The sequence below is a fragment of the Mustela nivalis genome (assembly GCF_964662115.1).
Source record: "Mustela nivalis genome assembly, chromosome: X".
Lineage (NCBI taxonomy): Eukaryota > Metazoa > Chordata > Mammalia > Carnivora > Mustelidae > Mustela > Mustela nivalis.
In genome coordinates this window covers 120,063,826-120,086,421 of record NC_139040.1, presented here as the reverse complement: position 1 = coordinate 120,086,421, position 22,596 = coordinate 120,063,826, and the positions used below count along the sequence as shown (strand labels likewise).

General features: G+C 49.6%; 1 protein-coding gene across 5 annotated transcripts in view; it reads left to right on the top strand.

Annotated features, from left to right (window-relative positions):
- Window positions 1-22,596, top strand: part of NHS (NHS actin remodeling regulator) — a 336,056-nt gene that overhangs the window by 216,210 nt on the left and 97,250 nt on the right. For 2 of the 5 annotated variants that reach the window (XM_082718385.1, XM_082718384.1), the window contains exon 1: window positions 12,276-12,366. The exons of the other annotated variants lie outside the window; for them this stretch is intronic. In XM_082718385.1, coding sequence (XP_082574511.1) covers window positions 12,333-12,366 — 34 coding nt within the window. In that variant the 5' untranslated portion in view covers window positions 12,276-12,332. Of the gene's footprint in view, window positions 1-12,275; window positions 12,367-22,596 lie in introns of those variants that run through there. 5 annotated transcript variants of the gene reach the window in all.

Here is a 22,596-nt window from a genome sequence, read left to right as displayed (position 1 = left end):
GGGTAGATGGGGGTGGGGAGTGATTCGTCTCCACCGCAGGCGCCGCCTCGCCAGCGGGGCCCAGAGCAGGGGTCTCAGCGGCCCTGGTCTGGGATGGGGCTTGGAGTCCAGCGGGCTGTGCATTTGAGGCCCTGGATTTCACCGAGGCCCGAGGGGTCTGGGAGTCTGGAATCCCAGGGCTGGAGGCAGGGTGCGCCGGGAGCTCTGGTGCCTGGGCAGGGACGGACTTCCCAGCGGGCCTCTGCATGGCCCCTGCCCCGTGCTGTTGGCCCTCCCGGCAGCGAGAAGGGGACCCACCTGAGGCAGGGACAGCCGCTGCTTCCCAGTGTCCACAGCGTCCCCTTCTTCCTGGGCACACGACCAGGCTACATTTTGCACCATTCCTTGTGTCTCGTCGAGCCGGGTCTGCCCAGGAAGCCAGGCGCTCTTTCTCCCTTTCGGGCGCCTGTGTCTGCGGCGGGGTGTGGAGCTACAGCTTAGCCCCAATGAAGGTGGGGGCTGGAGTGCTGGGTCTCCTGGGATGGCTTTTCAGTGCCCCGCACGAACCCGTGGGTCCCGACAGGCAGGGAACTCCTGGACTGGGAGTGACAGAGATGTTGACTAGAGGATCGTCCCAGGGGCCTGCTGGTGAGGTCACGTTCATACCTCCTAGACGGTGGTGCCCTCGTCGCACGTCCTGGCCTCTCAGGGTATCTCCTCACCCACCATCTCCCACAGAGGGCCTGTCAGGAACCCCTCTTCCTTGGCTCTGTGCCCTCTCTGTGCCCCTGTGTAGCCACACCTTTGGCCGTCCCTGTCCGTGTGGTGAGCTGGGTCTCCAGTGCATGGTGGCTCAAGTCATCTCTGGAAGCATCGTTGATGTCAGAGGCCTCAAAGCCAAGTGCCTTCAGGGTCAGTCCGGGAGCTTACATGCGGGACAGCCAGCGTAGGACACTAAGGAGTGGTGCGGACTGAGATGCCGTGCACATTCCAAGTAAGAGAAGGCCCTCAAAGTGGATGAAAAAAATCCTTGCACTGTCCAAGCCCGACAATCCAGCCCAAATGGCCTCCCACCAAGTTAAATATTCTACCATTATTTCTCTCAGGAGAATGAATGTAAAGGCAGAAATCATAAGCCATGTCTGAAAATTCTGTGTTCTCCTGTGCCTAGCAGAGCATGGGGGAAAAATAATAATACTTGATTTGAAAATCTTTTGAGTGATGCCTAACATCTAGCCAGGAAAGTGCCCGAACCCTCCAGATCAACGAATGATGAAAAAGCGAGCACACCCCTGAACCCACCAGCCGGATGGGCACCTAGAATGTCCGCAGCAACTCTTCCTTCGCAAAGGCAACTCGTTGTCTTGATTTCTCACACCACAGATTTGCCTGACTTTTATTCGTACAAGCATGCACCATTCTGTGTCTGGCTTCTTGGACTCAGCATTGTATCTGGGAGCTTCAGCCACACTGCCACATAGACCAGTGGCTGGTGTGTCGTCATCGCCGTGTAGTTTTTCCCTGGCATGAGAGCACCAGAACCCATCTGTCCAGCCTGCCATTGATTAGCATTTGGCTGCTGCTAATTTGGGGTTCTCGAATGTGAACAGTCCTGCGGCAGAAGCAAAGCCCTCAGGCAGAACAGCAGAGACATCTGGGTGTCTGAGGTGGGAAACTGTGTACAGCAGCTGCAGGAAGGCTCCAAAGTGGGCCAAGGCACTATGGGAAGGACCATCAACAGCACCGGCTAACAAGTCCTTCTAGAACAGTCCTATGAGTTCTATCAGTGTTGATCATGTTAGGAATTAAACCTGAGAAGTAAAAAAGTGTCACTTGGTAATTTATTTCAAAATGAACAATAATAAGTGCATACTATACATTACATACATTGCATGTTTAGAAATAAAATAGTTTGAGGAAAAATAACTATCCACTGAGACAAAAATGTTAGAAGAGTGGCTCAAGAGAAGGCTGTGGGGTTCTTCCTCTCTGCTTCTGCATTCTACCTAGGATGGTGTCACATGTCACCCAGGAGGGAGGAAGAGTCCAAAAGGCAAGCAGTATCTTGGTACCATTGTGATGATACTTTGGACTTTGCAGATTCCCTGAGAGGATCCCCTGGCCACAAATTAGAGAACCACTGCTCTAGAACACCCCAACCACCTGTATGGTTGGCAGTCTCTAGTGAACAGGTAAGCCCAAGTTGGCCCACTTGAGGTTGGGGGGGGGCGTGCTAACTTACTCCAAATCACAGTGACTTAATTCAGTTCTCAGCTGATTAAAAACCCATATTTTTCTTCTCAACACTTTATAATCCTTACTTGTAAAAACATCAGTTTGAAATGTTTTGATTTTGTTCATTTGAAGTCAGGGATGTCCATTAGAAATATAATGCAAGCCATTTATGTGATTTGAAATATTTAGTAGCTGTTTTTGGATTCCATAAAATTCCACAAAATTTGAAAAAGTAGATCGCATATTCGGGTTCTTCCGATAACTAGAAGGAGCATCAGCATTCAAGTGAATTAAAATTAAAATCCTTTTTCACACCAGCCACATTTCAAGGGCTCGGTAGCCATATATGGTTTGTGGCTGCCACTTTGGACAGAGCAGATCTAATCTCTGTCCTCTGCTTTCCTTATCCATCCCATCCCTTGGTTCTTCAGTGCTTAGCAGCCTGACGAGGACAAGGTAATCATTCTCAAGATACTTCTAGAAAACTGGTGCCAAGTGGGTTTCTTCTTAGGCTGGTTAGGATGTTTGACAGAAGACTGGGAAGTGGGGAGCCCCTGTGCAGCCACAGTTAGCCATAGCAAGTTCCCTTTTAGCTTGGCTTCTGGGACTTTCTCTTTTGCTATCTTCATGTACACGGAATAATCTCACACTGTCACTGATATGGCTGTGAAATACACCGCCGTCCCCAGCCGTCCCTGGAACGGACCGCTCTCTGATTGGACATGGCAGGATCTTAAACACGGTGACACGGGACGGACTTAGAGCAAGCTGCCGTGCTTCCTGGGACCAAGCCCCGGGAAGCTGGCTAAGTTTTTAAGTGATGAGCTCCACATCCGTGTCTGAAAGATACAGCAGGTCTTCTTGCCTTTTGTCTTCCTGTCTTGAAACATTGGTATGCTTTCCAAAAGGAAAAGGACACAATGGAATGAAATTCCAGGCCCCAAAACATTCAAGGTAAAGATGCAGCACGGAGGTTAGCATCTTATAACTCAAAGGCAGCCAAAGTGATTTGACAGGCTTCAAAGGAGAGGGCCAAAGCAAGCCTGTCCGGCACGAAAGACTTCGTTCTGTTTGTGAATTGCATCATCTCCAAACCATTTCAGATTCAGGAGAATGGATAGCTAACCCATTTTATACATTGTGGGATCTCTTACTTGGACTCCCAGAATGAAAGACTAGAATTCCAGGTGTAACCATGTGGTCCCATTACTGCAAGTTTTGTGACTGGTCAAGTGTCTGATTCTTGTCATTGAGTGGACAAATGAGAAATGACTTTTATCTCCTTCCTGTGTTCTCCTGCACCCACGTTGACTCCTTAAGCTTTCAGCCAGTCTTATCATTCTGGCATATCCGTTCTCCTTGTGTTGGACTCATTCAGGAACCCCACATCAGAGTGCATGATGTCATGTCAAATAAATCTAAAAGGAACTGGAAAGCTGCAGGAATTTCCTTATCTGAGGTAGCCAAGCCAAATAAACTTAATTCACATCCATTAGGAGCTCGGTGAGGGCCAGCACCATTCTTGGTGAAATGATTTCATGCTTGATGACATGTGAAGACTGAGGTTTTCCTGGGCTCTTTATTGAGCTGGATCCTCTAACTTTTCTGTCTCCGGGTCCCCCCTGCCCCATGCAGAGTGTCTGTGGAGCCCGGACCCCACGATATGGACTAGACACCGATATGTCCTTCATTACTCCACTCATCTCTTAGAGTCAGGACTTACAAAAACTAAGACAGCGGCTGGGACACCACCCTGCAGAACTGAGCCAGATTATTGCAACTATTAGGACCTTGGAGGTCAACTTCTGCTCTCTCTGTCCCTGAATGGTCTAGATCTTTAGACTATTTTCATGTTCTTTCCCCTTCTGGATAAAATGCAGTTTTGCTTTCACTGAGATCCTCAAGAACTCCTAAGTGAAGTGTTAGATCATTCTAGAACTATAGCGGACCTGATGGTTTTGCCTTCCCTTCCTTGCCCGGATTCTCATCCAGCTGCTGACTGAATGCTGCGGGTTCCACAGGTCTGGGTTTATCCATCCAGCATTAGGCCTGATTTGCTTTGAAGACGCAAATGTTACAGGCAAGGTGAACACTTTGGTAGGACCAAGTGTCAGAGGAAGGTGTGGATAGTTTTATATCCTTTTTGGATCCAGATGGGAACCTGGGGGCCCTACTTGTGGCTCAACACACTGTGGCCCCTTCTCCTAAAACAGCTGTGTTTGAATGAATTTATCTTCGGAGTCTCTGTGGTGATCCCAGTACTTGGTAACTTTTTAAAAAAGATTTTATTTATTTATTTGACAGACAGAGATCATAAGTAGGCAGGGAGGCAGGCAGAGAGAGAGGGGGAAGCAGGCTCCCCGTGGAGCAGAGAGCCCAATGCGGGACTCGATTCCAGGACCCCGAGATCATGACCTAAGCCAAAGGCAGAGCCTTTAACCCACTGAGCCATCCATGCACCCTGGTAATTTATTATTTAAAAAAAATTTTTAATGGAGTATAGTTGACGCCCAACATTCTATCAGTGTGAGGTGTACAGCACAGTGATTTGACAACACGTTATGTTGCGCTCACAAGTGGAGCTCACCTGTGTCACCATGTGTCGCGAATGCAGTATCACTCGCTGTGCTCCCTGTGCGGGACTGTTTGTTCCCGTGGCTTATTTATTCCATGCCTGGAAGCCTGGGTCTCGTACTCCGCTTCACCCACTTTGCTTGGTCCCCCCCATCCCTCCTCCCTCTGGCAACCCTCAGTTCTCTCTTTATTGGCCTCATTCTTTTTGCTTGTTTATTCATTTATCTTTTGATTTCATACCTGAGTGAAATCACATGGTACCTGTCTTTCTCAGTCTGACTGACTCCACTTAGCATAATACCTTCTGTGTCCGCCTTCCAGGTAGCTGCAGATGACAAGATCTCCTCATGTTTATGGTTGTGTAATATTCCTGTGTGTGTGTGTGTGTGTGTGTGTACTCCAAATCTTGTTTATTCATCTATCAGTGGACGCTGTGGTTGCTTCCATGTCATGACTGTTGTAAATAATGCTGCCAGAAACGTAAGTGTGCACATAATCTTGTTGAATGAGGGCTTTCGTTTTCTTTGGGTAAAAACCCTGTAGTGGAACTACTGGATCGGCTGGTAGTCCTATTTTTAGCTTTTTGAGGAAACTTGGTGATCGTTCATGCCCAGTCTGGAGCCCCTGCTGAGCAGAAGGTTCTGGAGCTGAGCGGCAGCTCAGGCCCAGGGTGAGGGGTCCTAGCCCCGCCAGAAGGGTGTGTGAATACCTTTCTCATCCCAGTTTGGGGCAATAGCAGTGGAGGGCCATGCAAGGTGGAGAGATCAGAATCTTGTTTTCAGTTTTATTATGAACGGGAACCCCTTTTCCAGGCTTCGGGGAGAACATCATGTAAGGGTATATGTACATAGCCACCCACGGACCTACACACACACACGCACGCACATACACGGCTGCACCTGCCCATGGATGTTAAACACTCGGCAAAGCAAATGACAGTTCCTGTAGGTCGCTGGGATTCCGGTTCTGGTCTTCACTGTTGACGTGGGGTAGGGACACGAGCAGTGGGAGATGGTGACGCTGTGCTTTCTGAGGCAGAGAACAATTTCCCAAACCTCTGTCGTCGGGGTAACGCAGCCTAGTAGTGAGGGGCTCATTGAGCACTTCCAGTGCCTTGGGCAAGTTATGTAACCTCTGTGCCCTCAGTTTCCTGATCTGTAAAATGGAGGTAATACTAGTATCTACCTCATAGGGTAGCTGTGAGAATGAACTGAAATTGTACACGGAACACATTTAATAAAGCAATGCCTGACATGAAGTAGGTACTCAGTAAATATCTGCTGAGTGAACAGAATATTAATTTTATCATTATTGTATCAGAGACTTTCCTTACGCGGTGGCTTCAGATTCAGTGGGAAGAGCGAGGAGAACCCTTTTAAGAATCACAACTTCTGTTCTTCTGGGAGGGCCAGATTGCCATGCAGACTGAGCTGCAGATGATTTCCGAGTGTATGATGGAAAAGGGAAAACAACAACTAAATGTCACAAAACAAAACAAATGCTGGAATCTGGGGTGAGACAGAGAGGGGGACGGACTTTCTTACAGAGCAGCTTCTGATGAGACAGTCAAGACAGGCCTGGGTTTCTTTCTTTTTCCAGCTGCAGACTTTGGTTGGAAGTATCAAGCTGCTTCTTAGATTTCAGTGAACCACAAAAGGAAAGCATATTGTTCCCCATTTTCAGCACCCCTCACTCCTTACTCCTTTCTCTGCTTCTTTTCCTGGGTCCCTCTCTGCTCTCACGTAAAAAAAAATCAAGATGGCGGCACTTCCTCGATGAGTACAGAGGCTGAGGAGTGGTAGGGGGAGAGAGTGCTACATACACTGTACTTGGCTGATGTACTGATGAAAAGAAGCTGAGAGGTGGGTGACCGGGGTGTGCTTTATCTTCGATGCTCCCCATTTCTTGACCGCGTGGTGAGGGCTGCTTCAGCAGGCCCTGGCACTAAGCCTGGTGGTGGCTAGACCAGCTGTGGGCCAAGGCCGCTCCAGCCAGGGCCTGCTGGGCCTTTAATTTCCCATACACGTGCGCTTATGTCCAGGAATGCAGCAGATGGGCCGCGAGCGAGGTCAGGGAAGCAGGCCACTGACAGGGACTGGTGGCTCGGGACCAACCACAGTGGCCTGGGCTACAGATTTTGCTCTGGGGGATGGGGACTCAGACCTAGGAGAAGAGGCACTCACCCTTCTTTTTCCTGAAATACCAGAGGAATAAAACAGGTCAGTGGTGAATATGGAATTAGCTGTTGGCCAGTCTCCAAAGTGGTGTGACCTATTTAGGAGCCGCTGAGAATAAGCCAAAGGAAGCTTGGTGGCCTGCATCTTGATGTGTCAGGGGAGCAGGGAGAGGATCCCGATCACAGGCGGCCAGATTCCTCGAGTCGCTTGTTACAGAGTCGATGAGTGAGCATGGCGGGAACTTGGGAGAACGGTTCTGGAACATGGATGTGGGGCCGGTCCAGGCACAGGTGGGCCCGCCAGGGAGCACTCCAGCGGATGCGGCGAGTCTCCTGCCTGGGCTAGGCACCTCTGGTCACGGAAGGACCAGATTAAATTTAGAAAACCTCCCTCCAGGGTTAAACTCTTCCCCAAGACCCTTCCCGTAAAAGGGACACTTGGGCGGAGTCTGCAGGGACAGGGCAGACATGAGGGCTTCCGCCGAGAGCAAAGCCGCAGGCGCGCAAGTGCTAATGCTGGTGGCCGGCGCTCTGGGTGCCCCAGCTCCCGGCAGGCCCAGTTCCACGGCTGTCTGGGAGGATTGCCTCTTGCCCCCTGTGAGCCCCCCAACTTCCTTGCCTTGAGGTGAGACCAGCGCTGTGGCGCGAGGGGCAGTCTGCAGTTTCCTGCGGGGTCAGGCTGATCTCCGTGTCCAGCAGAGGCTGCATCAGGGCTCTGTCCTTTCCCCTGTCCTGGCTCGCTGCCCTCACACCCCTGCTACCGGGAGCACCCCCCCCCCCCGTTTACCAGTGGAACAAGAATTGCCATGGTTGACTTTGCTTCTCGGTAACCCAGCCTTAGAGCGAGGCTGGGGAGGGGAGCATTGGAGCCCAGTGCCAAAGCCTGACGGCGCCGCATGTTTGCATGGTTCCTTGAAGCTCAGGTTCCTTGAAGACAGCTTCAAAAATTGAGATTCCTGGGCCCTCCATTCAGAGATCCCGAGTCAGTGGGATTAGGGTGGGACCTGATACGCAATAGTTTTCCAAAGTGGATCATTGGTGCCGGTCCTGTGGCCAGCTCATTAGTCTTTCCTTCCTTAGATCTTTTAAGAAACATTTATCAATCAGGAAAAAAACACACATACTCTGTCAAAGACACTAAGTGGAGATTGAAGGATGCACAGTTTTTGGCAAATCTGGAAGTCCAGCATACCGTGCTGACTCTCAGATCTTTTTTAGCAAATTGTATCTTCACCTTTTTTCCCTATGTGTCCTGACATGGAAGTCTGTCTGGGTGGGAAATGGGAGACTTCCTGAGGCACCGACTGCTTCCCAGTCTCCGTGCTCAGAAGTGCTAACCTACGAGCAGTCTGCTCTCGCCTTTCACGAACAGTCCTAGATTTTCCAATATTATTGGTTGTATGAATGATTTGGTGATGAACTTCAAAGAGAAGTATTTTGTTTTGTTATCAGGGACCCCCTCGTAGGAAGTCTTGGACATACGTTCTCATGAAAGGCACAATTTTGAGGAATTTTAAGCAAATTGACTAGATGGAGTTAAATAACTGAATGAAGAGGGTTCAGCCTCAAGCAGAATAAGGGAGTATTCTAGATTTTGTAATGATAACCATGCTAATAGTGATAAGAGCAACAAAATATGTTGGCTTAGATTTGTGTGTGTACTGTGTCTAGCACCCAGCACTAATTACTTGGTCTGCATTATATTATTTAATCCTCCTGGAACCTCTTTGAGGTAAATATATCCATTGCAGATGAACAGAGGCTTCAGAAAGACAAAACTTTATTTCTCTCTCATGTAAAAGAAGTGCAGAGTGGTTATAGAGACTCAGCGGTAGTGAGGACCAACGCTCCTTCCAGCTCCTCATTCCACCATTAGATTGTGGCCCTCATCTTGACGGTCCACGATGGCTGCCAGAGCGCCGGTCATCACATCATCGGCCCACACAGGAGGATGAAAGAAGGAGATGACTTTTCTATGCTAAAGAGACTTTCTAGAAGTTCCATGCCACAACTGCTTTTATGTCATTGGCCAGATAGCAGCCCCCAGCTCCAAGGAAATTCTGGGCATGTAGCCTTTTGGTTGTATGGCTGTGGACCCGATTTTAAAAAACCTAGGTGTTATCAATATGAAAGACAAGGTGAACATGGAAGGTTTGATAGGAAATTAACAGTTCCTGCCACAGCAGGTAATAGTCTCATCACCATTTTGCAGATAAGGAAAATAAAGCTCTGAGAGACCAAGTCACTTGGCCGTGTTCACACAACCTAAGGCGGCAGAACCATGGTAGGACTGGAGTCTCTCTGACATGAGTGTTCTTAACTGCTATTTCCTCCTGCCCATTTTTGCAATCTTGTGAAACAGTTTTGTTTCCTTAGAGGTGCATTTGTCCATTTCCTATTTTCTTTCTGGTGTGCCTTGACCATTATCTTTGCATAAATCCTAACCATGCTTCAGATCTCAGCACCAGTGCCCCCAAAGCCCTTCCCTGCTTTCTTCATTCAGTAAATACTTACGGAGTAGCTGCTTTGTGCCAGGCACTGATCTCATCCCCTGGGCCTCATCGGTGATAAAAACAAAGACTTTTGCCAGCTTAATAGCTCTGTGATCTTAGTCAAGTTCCTTAAGCCTCTGAGCCTTGGTTTCCTCATCTGTACAATGGGGATAATAAAACGGAATGTACAGCAGGGTTATGGTAAGGATTAAATGAGATGCTACATAGCACAGCCATGGGCACATGATCACATCTGGGGAAATGGTGTCCTTTTTTTTTTTTTTTTTTTGCCTAATTTAAGCTGTGACTTGTGGTGGGTGGTGTGCTAAAGAAAAACAAGACTGACTAATAATCTATTCCTCATACTTCCCTGGAAGGCCACAGAAAGAAAACCTACTCTCTTTTAGAGTTAGTTTCTTTCTTCCTCCTTCCTTCCTTGCCCCCTCCCTTTTGTCTGTCTGTCTTTCTCCTTCCTTCCTTCCTTCCTTCCTTCCTTCCTTCCTTCCTTCCTTCCTTCTTTCTTTCTTAAATACTTTCTCTGATAGATTTAGTGTTCCAGCAAGTCCTGCTGATCACCTTTGTGTTGTTTTTTTTTCTGGCTCCCTATCCTCCCCTCCGTCCGTCTCTACTGCTCACCTTGGTCTAGTGGAAATAGTGGGAATTGTGCTGCTGGACCTTGTGTCCACAGAGGAAACTTCCAGAAGCCAAGAGGCATCAGGCATCTGGGGTCCCAAGGCCGTGGCATGCTCATTGCCACACACAGCACCCCACAAAGAGCGCCGGCACTTGCGTCGGAACCACCTCTCAGGTTTGCTGACCAGCGAGCTCCCTCCATTTTGTCTTCTCGGCCCTTCTGGAAAGGTGAAAGGCAAGTTCTCAGGCTGCAGGGCCTTCTCTCTTACTTGACATCTGGTTTGATTCTGGGCAGCTAAATACTGGCTTTGCCATGAACAACAAAAGCTAATTCACTGTGGTTTTTAAACACCGAGTGCAAATATTTTTCCTTTTCAGCTTGGGGTCACTGGAAGGGAAAAAACAGGGCTGAGAAGGAGATTAACCTTTTAAAAACTATTATGACTTCCCATAGAAAATAAAACAATGGCATCATTTCCTTCCATTCGTGAGAGTCTTTTTATGAGTGATTGTTGTTTGAGACAAGACCAGGGCTCCAAAGAAGATTTTTAAGTACTATTTTCGCTTGGTTTTCTACTCAGAAGCCCACCATGATTGCTTTTGAGAGCCCACACAAATCCCAGGAGAGCCCGGGGCCACCCTGTTTGCTTTCTGTCTGCTCGGTCTTCCTCCCTGGCCGGCTGGCCCCGCACCTTCTCTCTGGCCTGCTGAGTTCGGGGCCTCCCCTCTGAGCAGGGGAGGCAAGGGGCGGGGGCAGGAACTCTGCAATTCACTGTATTTGAGGCAGTGGCCCTGCTGTCCACGGAGGCCACTGACAGATGCTTGCACGGCTGAAAACTCTGTCTGGGTCGCTTCTCCAAGGTTCCAGCCAGACTCCGTGTTGATCTGGACTGGCTTGATGCATCCCACAACGGCCGCGCCATTCTCTTGCTCTCCAGACACGAAGTCACCTGTCCCGGCTCTTGCTCTCATGACTGAGGAGTGGGGTCCCAGGGCAGGGTGCAGGGAGGCGACTCTCTGGCTTCTCAGAGGGTCTTCTTCTCACTGGGGGTTATGTCAGGCGTTGTCTCTGGACTAGAAAGCAAAGCTCTTCTCTGACCTTCCACGGGTCTGTTCTTTCCTTGTCTCCGCCCTGCCGGCTCTGGCACATGTATTCGTTGCTGGGTTCAGGGGGGAGGTGAAGCGCGTGCCATGACGGCACGGAGGCTCTTGGAGCAGAGCTGTGGGCATCCCTGACTTCTCCCCTTCCTGCCAAGAGGATGGTCTGAACAGGCTCCAGAACGGCTGCCGTCTGCGAAGGCGCTCAAGGATCCTTGCCGTGTACTGACTGTTGTTCCTGGCAGCCAGCGGCCCGACGTGTTGATACAGGTGGTGTGTGCGTTGGGCAGGGAGGGGACCAGAAATTGATTTGCAACCTGAAAAGAGCCAACGCCAATTGTGGCCTGCCCCCCGCCCCTCCTTCAGTGTGTGTGCAAATATTTGCAGGCCTGTTGAGCAGCTCACCCTCGCACTGACCTAAAATTTCACTGCCAAGTGAACCGGCCCCAGCCCGGTGTGGGGAATGGGGGGCCAGGCTGGGCTGCTGGCTGTGGCCGTGTGGGGTGTCTGTACTCCTTCTGGTGGAGAAGGGATGTGTGTCCACCTCCTCCTCGCGCCTGGACACTTGGCATGGGGGTTGGGCGGCTGTGGCTTCCCGGGACTGTGGTATGGGTCCGGCTTCCTGTCTCAGGCTCATGGTTTCCGTAGCCCCCGAGCACTTGGCAGAGCTTCCCAAACTGATGGGGCCCGAGATTCTGCATTTCTAACAAGCTCCCAGGTGCTGGGGACGCTGCTGACCTCCTGGCCTCCCGCACTGGGAGCAGAGAGGCCCCCAGGAAAGTACCAGGGCATTCTGAGCTCCTCGGGGCTGGGAAAGAAAGTGCTCTAAGCCCCTCCTCTGGAGACAGGGTGGGTCTGAGGCTACCCTGGAGTCCTGATTTGCCATTCCGGTGAGCCCCGAGGGATTAGCAGCTGGCCCCGCACTTGGGTGAGACCATCTCCCCCTCCAGGGGGGAGTCCCGGAGGCAGCGCAGATGTTGTGTGAAAATCTGCCACCCTCCTCGTGGAAGGTCGCCCTCTCGCGCCCTCCCGCCCCCCTGCTCTGCCTGCCGACTTCAGCAGATCAGCTTTCAGCTATCGGGGGCTCCGAGGGCTTTGGATGAAAGAAAAGGCCCGTCCTTAAGAAGCAGAGCGGGAATCCGAGCATGCCTGTCGCCTGCTGCCTGCCCAAGAATGCAGGTATTTGGGCAAGAGGAGGGGGAGGGAACTGGGAGAAGCCAGGCCCAGTGGCAAGCGGAATGAGGAGTGTGCTTTCTGAAGAAAGGGAGCCCTTCCACAGGAGCAGAGGTGAGGAAGGGAGGCCGTGCCTGACCCTCAGGGTTGACCTTGACATTTGGGGGTCAGCGACTCCTGAGCTTGGGGACTTTGGTAGTTCATTCTGGCTGGCCAAGTTTGCAAGTTGGTGCTCCTTCTGAGGTGTTGGATGGCTTAAGACAGACCACAGGCCTCTCTCGCTTCTTCTTCTTCCACCCCGACACTTGCATGTCTTCCCAGAGGGTGCAGAGGGGAGCCCAGGGCAGGTGGGGGGTGGGGGGCGGCCCAGGACAGGGTTCTCGGGCTCTGGCCTGGGGTGGCTGGGAAGAGGCCTGCTGGTCCCTTTCTCCTCCGCGGGCGCCCCGCCCCCTCTGTCTGCTGGGAATTCCTCAGTGTCCTGCCCTCGTCCTGGGAGTCCACAGGGAGATGTATTTATGTCCCTCTGGCCCCCAGGCAGCCCCAAACAGGGAGTCTTCAGAGCCAGATTCTCCGATTTCCAGCTTCCTTTCCATCTGATGTGGCCTTAAACCATTTGCGAGCCTCTACCGCACAAGGTCAGCCACACATTGGCCCCTGCTTGCAAAGTCTTGAAGTCTTTGCAGTCCTGCGCTGGGGTTAGCCGTCCCAGAGTGACTCAGGCTCCCAAACATCAGGGACAGTGGCTTCCTTACAGTTCGCGATAAACTCCATCTCCGCTCCCTGGGGTGGCGGGCAGTGTGAGCGTTGAAGCCTGCCACTGTCCTGTGCCAGCTAAGCCAGCTTCTTGCACATCTGCCTCCACTGTCTCTGTGGAGACGGCCACAGCCGGTGGCCGTGCTCCGGGGGCCAAGCACCGGCCTAAGCCGCGGCAGCCCGGCCCACAGACAGCGTCGTCCCACCTCCCCGTCGGAGAAGCCTCCCTTTGAGTTGCCTTTCCAGGTGTGGTGATGGGGCGGCACTGGTTTGTGTCTCCTTTGTTACCGCAGACCTCTTAGGAGGGGAAGGGTTCATGCCCGAGGACCAGGCCCCTTCCGATGCGTGGCCCTGAATGTCTGTCCGTGACGTCAGCACACCGTGGCACACAGGTTTCGGGGGTGGGCAAGGTGAGTCCACTCATGCCGAACCATACATTGTGGGATGGGCAGGATGTGCCTCCGACCACTTAAGTCAGAATCTTCACGGACAGTCCCCGGCATCAGTGCGGTTTTTGAAAAGCACCCCAGGGAGACCAGCGTGTGGCCAGGGGTGAGAGTCCTTGCCTTCGGTAACAAGTAAGAACGCTGCTCCCGCTCGGACCCCCAGTGGCCCTCAGGAGACTGAATGAGACAGTGAGGGACCCAAGTTGACGCAGTCGCGGAAGGATTGCTGGATCTGGGGGACAGTGTCCAACAGCCAGGTGGTGGTCATCGGGCCTGAAGGGCCAAGTAATCAGAAAGAATCCCGAAGAAATAAAGCCCCTCCAGGTGCTGGCTGGAAGTTTCCAGTTGGAGCTTAAGGAGGAAGATGGGGAGAAGGCCTTTGGAAAAGCTTGACCCAGTTTACCTGGGAGAGTTGGAGATCCAAGGCAGGAGGATGGCTGGCAGGCCAGGGAGGGCGAAGGAAGGAAGGTTACAGGAGCTCCACGGCAGAGGGCTTGACCTTCTCGAAGCTGCTGGCACCGCATGCGGTTGGCTGATACTGCATTCAGCACAGTAAACACAGAGGGGAAAATGACTGCTTTTTGCCTCAACACAAATTTTATTACACCAGGTTTCATTATAAAAATGTTACAGTTTGGGGTGTGTGTTTATTACATAAACAAAGTAGTTACTCTGATCCTCACCATCTTTCAAACCAGAGTCTCAAAGGGAATTTTATTTACTAGATTTAAAGCCATGGAACAATCGTTTCATACGATTGCCTTATAAGCATAGGAATAACTCAGGGAAACATAAAACTCTCTGCTTTCTTTTCTCCTCAGCCCCTGCAGAATCTTCCCAACTTGGAGACAGGCATAGCCTTGCACCAAAAACATTTGATCTTATAGCTGATAGACTGGTGGTCTTCAGGAAACATGGAGCACGGGACTGGAGCTTCAGGCTCCTGTTGCCATCAGTCTGCGGTGCCCTGGGGCCTTGGGCAGCTTTGAGAGCCGTTTACGCTGATCCGGCAAAGTTCCCAGGGCCCAGACCCTTAAGCCAGTCCACAGTCAGAGGCCAGGCACTCAGCATCTACTGCCACTGTGTACGCCCAGACCTCTGGGCATTTGTATTTCCCAGAAGCAATACTTTCTTCTTCTTCTTCTTTTTAAAGTAGGCTCCATGCCCAACATGGGGCTTGAACTCATGACTCTGAGATTAAGAGTCATGTGCTCTACTGACTGAGCCAGCCAGGCGTCCCCAGAAGCAAAACTTTCGTATCAGTGTGACTATCAGCTCAGGGCTCTTAATTCATTCCTGGGAACTCCGCATTCAGAGGGAACAAGGTGTGGGCTGCCACCATCTTACCGCAGAATCTGGTTTGTCCATTTTTTGTGTTTATTATCTTTCATTAATCAGATTATGTGTTCACTTACTTGAGATTTTAAACTAATTTTCTATTTCTTAAGTTGCACGCTGAGCTTAAAAGACAGGTCTGAAAACCAAGAGCTATAACTTTACCTCAGGAATACAGCTTTGGTAATTTCCATTGTTTTTACTGTGCGGGCTTCTCGGTAGGAGTTTTATCCTGGAGAGAGCTAGGTTTTGGAGAGGCAGCAGGGTATGGGGAAAATGGGCTTTGGTGTCTGCCAGGCCTGGGTTTGAATCCTTACTCTGCCGTTTGTCAGTCACGTGATTGCAACTTTCCTATTTCTAAAGTAGAGATGGTGATGTCTGCCTTTCGTCTTCCCTAAGTGAGGATGAAATGAAAGAATGCAGGCAGGGGACTTAGCATGAGCACTTAGTAGCTACTCAGTCCATAGTAGCTATGAATAAGCATCATATTTAAAATAATATGCCTTTGGCACAGGCAAAACTTTGTGGCTGGGAAGCTGTTCTCCATTTGCATGTCTTGGGCAGAGGGCCAGGACAGTGGGTGTCCTTTCTGGATCAACCCTCTCATCCTGATGTCCTCCAGAGGCACTAGCAGATGGGACAGGAAAATACCAGCAGTGTACCTAGGGGAGGGCATGCAGCCAAGTGTTACACGAACAGGCTGAGACGAGCCAGAAAAAAACTCGGCACAACACAAAAATTCACAGTTGAAAAATTCCTCTGAAGTCTCTTAGTCCTTGTCTCTTGTGGAGTGTTCCTCAGTAGAATATTTGAACTGTTCTGTCCCAGACCTGGCCTCTTTCCCAGCTACCCAACTGGGTTACTTCCCACTCCGCAGAGCCTGGACTACTGGTCTTGTCCTTGAAGGAGGCAGCCTCTAGGGAGCTGAGCTTGACCAAGCGGCATCTCTGCCGGGTACTGGGCTCAGTTGCAGGCGTCTGTCCCTGGGGACTTGCAAGTCAGGAGGATAGTGCTCTGTGAGTACCAGAAAGGCTGGGCATAGTACCTCGGGGCCCATCTGCAGGAAGGAGGGAACAACTCTCCCTCCTGGGGTGGTATGGCCAGCCAAGTGAGGTTGATGGAGGCCACTTTGGACTGACCGTGTTAGGGTAAAGAAGTTAAGGTGTATCAAGTTTGGGGTGGATTTTTGTTTGTGGAGTTTTTTCCTTTGGTCTTATTTTGTTCTATTTTTTAGAACACGATAGAATGAGCTCACTCTGCTGATCTTTAAAACTAAAGAAAAAAAGAAAAAAAAAGAAGAAAGTATCTGGTCTCTAAAACCAAGGGAAACATCTTTGATAGAGTCAATATTTTGCATAAAAATAAAGACGATTTGCTTTGGATTGATTCTTACCTTCTCTAAGTCAAGCGGTGGGGAGCCAAAGAGAGTAAGATCCGGAAGGGCTAAGGCTGCCCAAAGCTATAAACCACTATAGTCTGCTGCCCACACTCTCTCTATCCTACGCAACCCCTCTGTATGTCAACTTGGACGGAAATTACTTGTCTGTGTCCTAGGCAGAGTTTTCTAGTCTTCTCTGAATTCCATCCGTGCTTCTGAATGTTCTGTTGGGTGGCATGGCTCCCTTCCCCCTGGGTCCCTCTTTTGGGTCAGCAGGAATACTGAGAAACTCCACTCGCCTGGAGGGTGCTGGCCTTGTGTGTGGCTGTAACTCCTTGACCTTGAGTGTGGGACAACCACTGGTTTCCCAAAATGGCCAAAAGGAGAGGCAGGAGGGAATTCATGTCAGCTATATCCTCTCACCACCGAAACACAGAACTGGTTCTTCAGCATCCAGAGGCCAAATGTCAATAAGGGGGAAGATGCCAGTGTTTCCCCAGCTTTGAAGAATGAAGGCCTCTTGGGAATGTTATCTCTGCCCCTTTCTTGCACCCACCCCACAATGGAGCAAAGAGGAAGTTTTGATATATTCTTCAAGAGAGAGTAGTTAATCCCTCTTCTCTCACTGCCTTGTCTTTGTGTTATGCTTGCCATGGATGGCGTTTGGCCATTAACAACTAGGTTCCCTCTTCCATCTAAGTTTTTATCCCCGGAAACCTTCACCAGCAAGTTAGAGCTGGATGATTAATTTTGAAATAAGGATGTGCTTGAGAACAGGCCAGGGGCACACATCAACAGCCACCGAGCCCGTGGCTTAAATGGACGATAAATTACTCATCCCAACTGATGCAGCCCTCTAGCTCCTGCTCTGAAAGCCGGGGTAATGAAGGGAGTCACAGGTTTCTAGTACGTTCCACACCTACCTTGGAAAGCAAGCAAAATGGCCACCTGGGAGAATTAAGATAATTGTATGTTGAGTGCTTTTCCTTGCACAGAAGTTGATTTGTAGCTTCTCTTGATTAGCCTTTCATTTTCCTCTCTCTGCTCCTCTTTTCTTGGCATTTAGTTGCTGCTTTTAAAAAATTTTTTTCGCACGAAACACATCATGGGTAAGAAGAGATTTTATTTTGAAGAACAATGATCACATTAACAAGGTGACAGCAGATAAGCTAAAAGTCACTCCATTTTCTGCTGGGGAAAAATGTTCTTTGCCGCCAAATCGCATTCTGCTTCTCTTCGTCTCCTCGCCTTTTATAGGAGGGTGGCAGCCCAGCCACTGAGCGACTCAGAAGGAATAGCTGGGAGATAAGATACATCCTTGATCCCTATAAGAAGGGACGCTTTTGAATTCCATGACCAAAAAAATGACTTCCTGTTCCCCAACATTCTTGTGCATGGAGCGCTCTCTAGGACAGTGACATTTCTCTGCCCTTGGTCCAGAATATCAAGTAGAAAATAACTATGAAATCTGAAACGTGGGAAAGCCCCAAAATCCAATTCATTGCAATTTAACAGAAGTCTAGGCCCAGATCAGATTCTAGGGGTACAGAATCTCTCTGCATCCTGCCATGTTTTGGAGTCAAAACTGAGGACTTTCCCTACCTTTAAGGTATTGGAGCTACATCCAGAGACCCAACCTAATGCGCGTGACTACATCTCCAGCTCTAGGAAAAAGGGAAGGAGGGAGGGAAGGAAATGAAACCAAACAGAGTTCAAAACGGTCAAAGAAAAACTGAACGGGGGCTAGGGGAGGTGAAGAGGGACAGGAAGGAAGCTTCCTGGAAGAGGTGAGACCTGAGCCAGGCTTTGATGGATAGGGAGGAATTTGGTAGCCAGAAGCATTCTGGGGTTTTACCTTTCTAAGCTGCACTTCGTTCTGCAAAATCTCCTAGGCCTGTTGTGAAGGCTGAATGGTGTACTAAAACTACAATGGGGGGCGGGGGGGGTGCTTGACCCAGGTTAGGCCCTGTCATCATTAAGAGGCGGTGTCGGAGGCGTGTGAGCGAAGCCTCCAGGGGCCTTCAGAGGCAAGGGATGCCTTCGTCACCGGGAGTAAAACCCTGTTCCCTCTGCTCTTAGCCCAGTTTTTCCGAGGCTGGTTCTCATCTCTCATGTGTTGACATATTTTGGTTAATATCCATTCACCTCCAGCAAAATGAAAGCAGACTCAACCAAGTATCACAAGATGCTTTTAACCCTCCTCCGTGTCTCAGTGTAACGTCTCACGCACTGGCTGATAATTTCAGTGGTGGGTGGCTGTTTGAGTGAAGGTGTAAATACAAAACCACTAGCTTATGCTACCATCTCTCTTGGGTCCCTGTTTCCAACAACTTATTTTAGCAGCTTCAAGAAATAGTCACTCGGGGTATTTTTTTTTTTTTTTCCTTCGCATCTGTTTATCCTCCAGTGGTTTCCTGCAGGTCACAAAGGAAAGGTGTTTCCGGAAAGAAGCAATGGAACTTACTTCTTCTAAAGTGTGACAGTTAACATGTAAGGCCAAGTTGTTTTGTGTCATAAATGATTAGTATTATGTGTTTGAGAGGAGCTTCTCCACGGACAGTTGGGGCTGAGATTTTAGGCCCGGCGGTTGGGGAAGACCAGGATGCTAATATGAAAAGTCATTTAATGACCCCTTATTATGTGCTCAGCAGGACTATGCTAATGGCTCTGTCATAGCTGATCCCCAGTGCGACCCTCTGAGGCAGGCACAGCTCTGTGTTTGTATCATAGATGAGGAAGATGAGGCTTAGAGTAGTGACATAACTTGCCCAGGCTTATAGCTCAGGTGTTGCAGGGGCCGGATGTGGACCCGGGTCTGTCTGATTCCAGACCCCAGGCTGTTTCCTTCCAGGTGATTCTGCCTGCAGCGGTTTGAAAATGATGACCCCAGACGCAATGCTGGGGGGTGCTCGGAGGCCAGTGTACAGGTTAAATGTTAACAGACGGGCTGCGGCCTCTGCTCAGATCAGCCAAAGCAGAAGGGAACTTAGTTTTGATTTAAGGGAGCAAAAACCGATCAGTGGAGATACCCCCCCCAAAATATAAGCTCAAAAGAGGTGTCAGATGAGGGACAGAACCAATAGTGTCCTAGGTCTTGAGAAGGTGGAGTGGGGGGTGGGAAGTAAGGCCTTGTCCTTTCTCTTTCAGGTTGCAATAACGACTCTAGAACTTTCTGCTAATTAACTTGACTGCCTGTCACTGTTATATTTATTACTCAGCATTGTTTGTCAATGATCTGTTGTTCAAATATTCATTTCCTAGGAGAGGGTCGTAAATGTCTCCTGGGGTCATGAAAGGTGATGGAGTGGCCAGAGCCAGAGGGCGTGGCAGGTCACGAGGTGACAGTGCAGATTTGCCCGCCTCGTTGCTTGCCCGTCCGGGCAGTTCCGCGGGCAGGGATGATGTTTCCCAGCGTGAGGGAAGGACGGTTTGTCCTCTCATTTCTGAATCTCCGCATCCTGCTGTGGAAGGCGCTTGCAAGGGTTATGCGTGATGTCACTCAGAGTTCCTGAGCAAAGTAACAGGAGCAGGTAACGATCACAGCTCTTCCTGGAGTTAGAGAATCCTATTTCTAAACGCCTCCCTTCTACACTAGGCCGTCTGCTTTCCTGGGTTTCCCAAGGCCACTTGGTCTGGGTAGCCACCAAGCTGCACGGGGCCAACAGCGCCACCTCTTGGCTAGAACAGAGACGTCCTGGACTCCTCAGCCTTTCTTGGGCTTTGAAATGATAATGCCTGCGTCTCTGAAATTCCCTGTGCCAGCCGGCTGGGTGTTCCAATCTCATCAGATTGCTTGCATTTCCTCATCACACCAGGCCCTCTTACACAATTTGAGGCCTGTGCACACTGTCCTCTCTCTAGAACGCTTTATGTCGTGTGTCTTCTGGCCCACTCCTGGTTGGACCGGAAGCCTGGACTTAAGCATCCCCTTCCTTGGGCGGCCTTTCCTGCCATCACCCAAGGTGATTCAGACTCCTCCCTTTGCGTAGCCCCCAGGCTGTGCACGCCCATATATCAGTGGTGGTACCTCCAAGGGCAGAGGATGAACTAGCACCCCTGAGGGGGATCTGAGCCAAATGGTGGAAAAGGAGGGCGTGGTACAATTAGTTATGGCCCAAAACAGCCTTCTGTAGACCTCAATATTTCTTTACAGTTGTGTGCGTCAGCCTAAACATTCCTATAAAATTAGCACAGTTCTCTACATTATTTAATATAAAATAATCTCCCCTCAGTGAGTAAAACTAGTGGTCCAGAAAGCTCCCCCAATATCTACCCGTGGCTCCCTGAACCGTCAGGCACAACACAGCATGTGTCCGGAGGATGTGTGAGCCGCTCTGAAAACCACGTATGTGGTGTGGTATCTTTTTAGTTGGCCATTGTATGAGCTCCTTCAGAGTAGGGACGAGGCCTTTCATCTCTGCTACCATATTGCCTAGAGGATTTTTGGTACTCAAAAAATACTATTTTTTGGAATGAGTGACTCTTTGTAGTGGTACTGGTCTTAGAGAACCAGTGTCATTAAGCCTCAGAAATAGATACTCCAGTTGTAGACCCCAAGGTCTCTGTCAGCTGACTGCTCTTTCTCTAGTTAGTCTTACATTTCATTGGGCACCAGCATTTAAGATGAATTTTTAAAACCGTCTTCTTGAGTTATGTTAACATTAATTCACTCTCATGATACCAGTATTGTTTCCCACTCTCATTTGCTGCAAAAGCGCATCTCCCCCACAATATTATGGAGGAAGTAAGTCTTAAAGGACAAACTTGGAAGGAACTCTAAACGTCATTTGTAACAGCTTTTCCATGGGAATATGTGTCCCGAATTAAGAAGTAAAACTTAGGAATGACTCTAGGACAGTCCAGGGCTGAGGACGGACTGTATTCGCGCATCAGATGCCCACATCTGGCAGCTTCAGTATTGTGGCTCAGAGCCTACAGTCAGAGGGAGGGGGAGGGAAGTCTAAAAGCCAGAGGCACAAAGCGACATCCCAGAATCACTGGAGTGGCTGGGATGACCGCAGCAGCGGCAGGCATCAGGCCACCTCGGATGTGTCATAACCTTCCCAGGAAGCCAGAAAAAAATCATTCTTACAAATCCTCCTGACATCTGCATCTCTATGATCCTAAAACTGCCCCCTCTCTGAGACAAATGAACACCTGAACTATCTGTTGTCTCTCCATTTAAAAAATCTTAAGAAAATATTTATGAGGGGAACCTTCTTACACCGTTGGTGGGAAAACAAACTGGCAAGGCACCCTGGAAAACAGGATGGCAGTTCCCTCAAAAAGTTCAAAATAGAACTGCCCTATGCCCCAGTAATTGCAGTACTAGGTATTTACCCAAAGGTTACAAAAGTACAGATTTGAAGCGGCACATGCACCCCGATGTTTATAGCAGCATTATCGACAATAGCCCAACTATGGAGAGAGCCCAGATGCCCATTGATAGATGAATGGATAAAGATGTAATGTATCTATACAATGGAATATCACTCAACCATCAAAAGAATGAAATCTTGCCATTTGCAGCACCATGGATGGAACTAGAGTATATTACGCTAAATGAAATAAATCAGGCAGAGAAAAGACAAATACTGTATGATTTCACTCACCTGTGGAATTTAAGAAACAAAACAGATGAACATGGCCCGGAGAAAGAGAGACAAACCAAGGAACAGACTTAACTCTAGAGAACGAACTGCTGGTTACCAGAGGGGAGGTGGGCGGATGTTGGGGGAGGCAGGTGATGGGGAGGAAGGAGAGCGCTTGGGGTGAGCACTGGTGACGTGTGGAAGTGCGGGATTACTGTATTATCCACCTGAGACCAATATCGCCCTGTAGATTAGCTAGCTGGAACTTAAGTAAAAACTTGGGGGACCAAAAGAAATATTTATGAGTAAAGGAGCTCCAATGTGCAAAGCAACTTCCTACACATGACCTATTTATTATGAAATTATACTTCGGAAAACTCCCACTGCTTCCTCTTCCTTCTTTTAGAAATTAATTACTCGAAACCCAAACCCTTCAAGAACAGGCTAAACCAGGCCTCCGTTCTCCTCTACATCACACTCCAAGTGGTAAAACATGGTCAGAGGGCTTCTGATATGAAGGGTCGAGGTCTCTACCTGGCTTCTGTAGTGCAGTGCCTGCATGGGCGAGGGGGGTAGGGGGCACTGATTCTCCCCACTTGGTCGCTTTTCTTTCTGTTCCCTTTCACCCCACCCTTAAGTGAAGAAATCTTCCCTCCTGATCAGGCATGTAATATTATTTTTTAGATCTGCTCTGATCTAGAAGGTTCTGATTCTACCTGGAGGGCAACTTAGG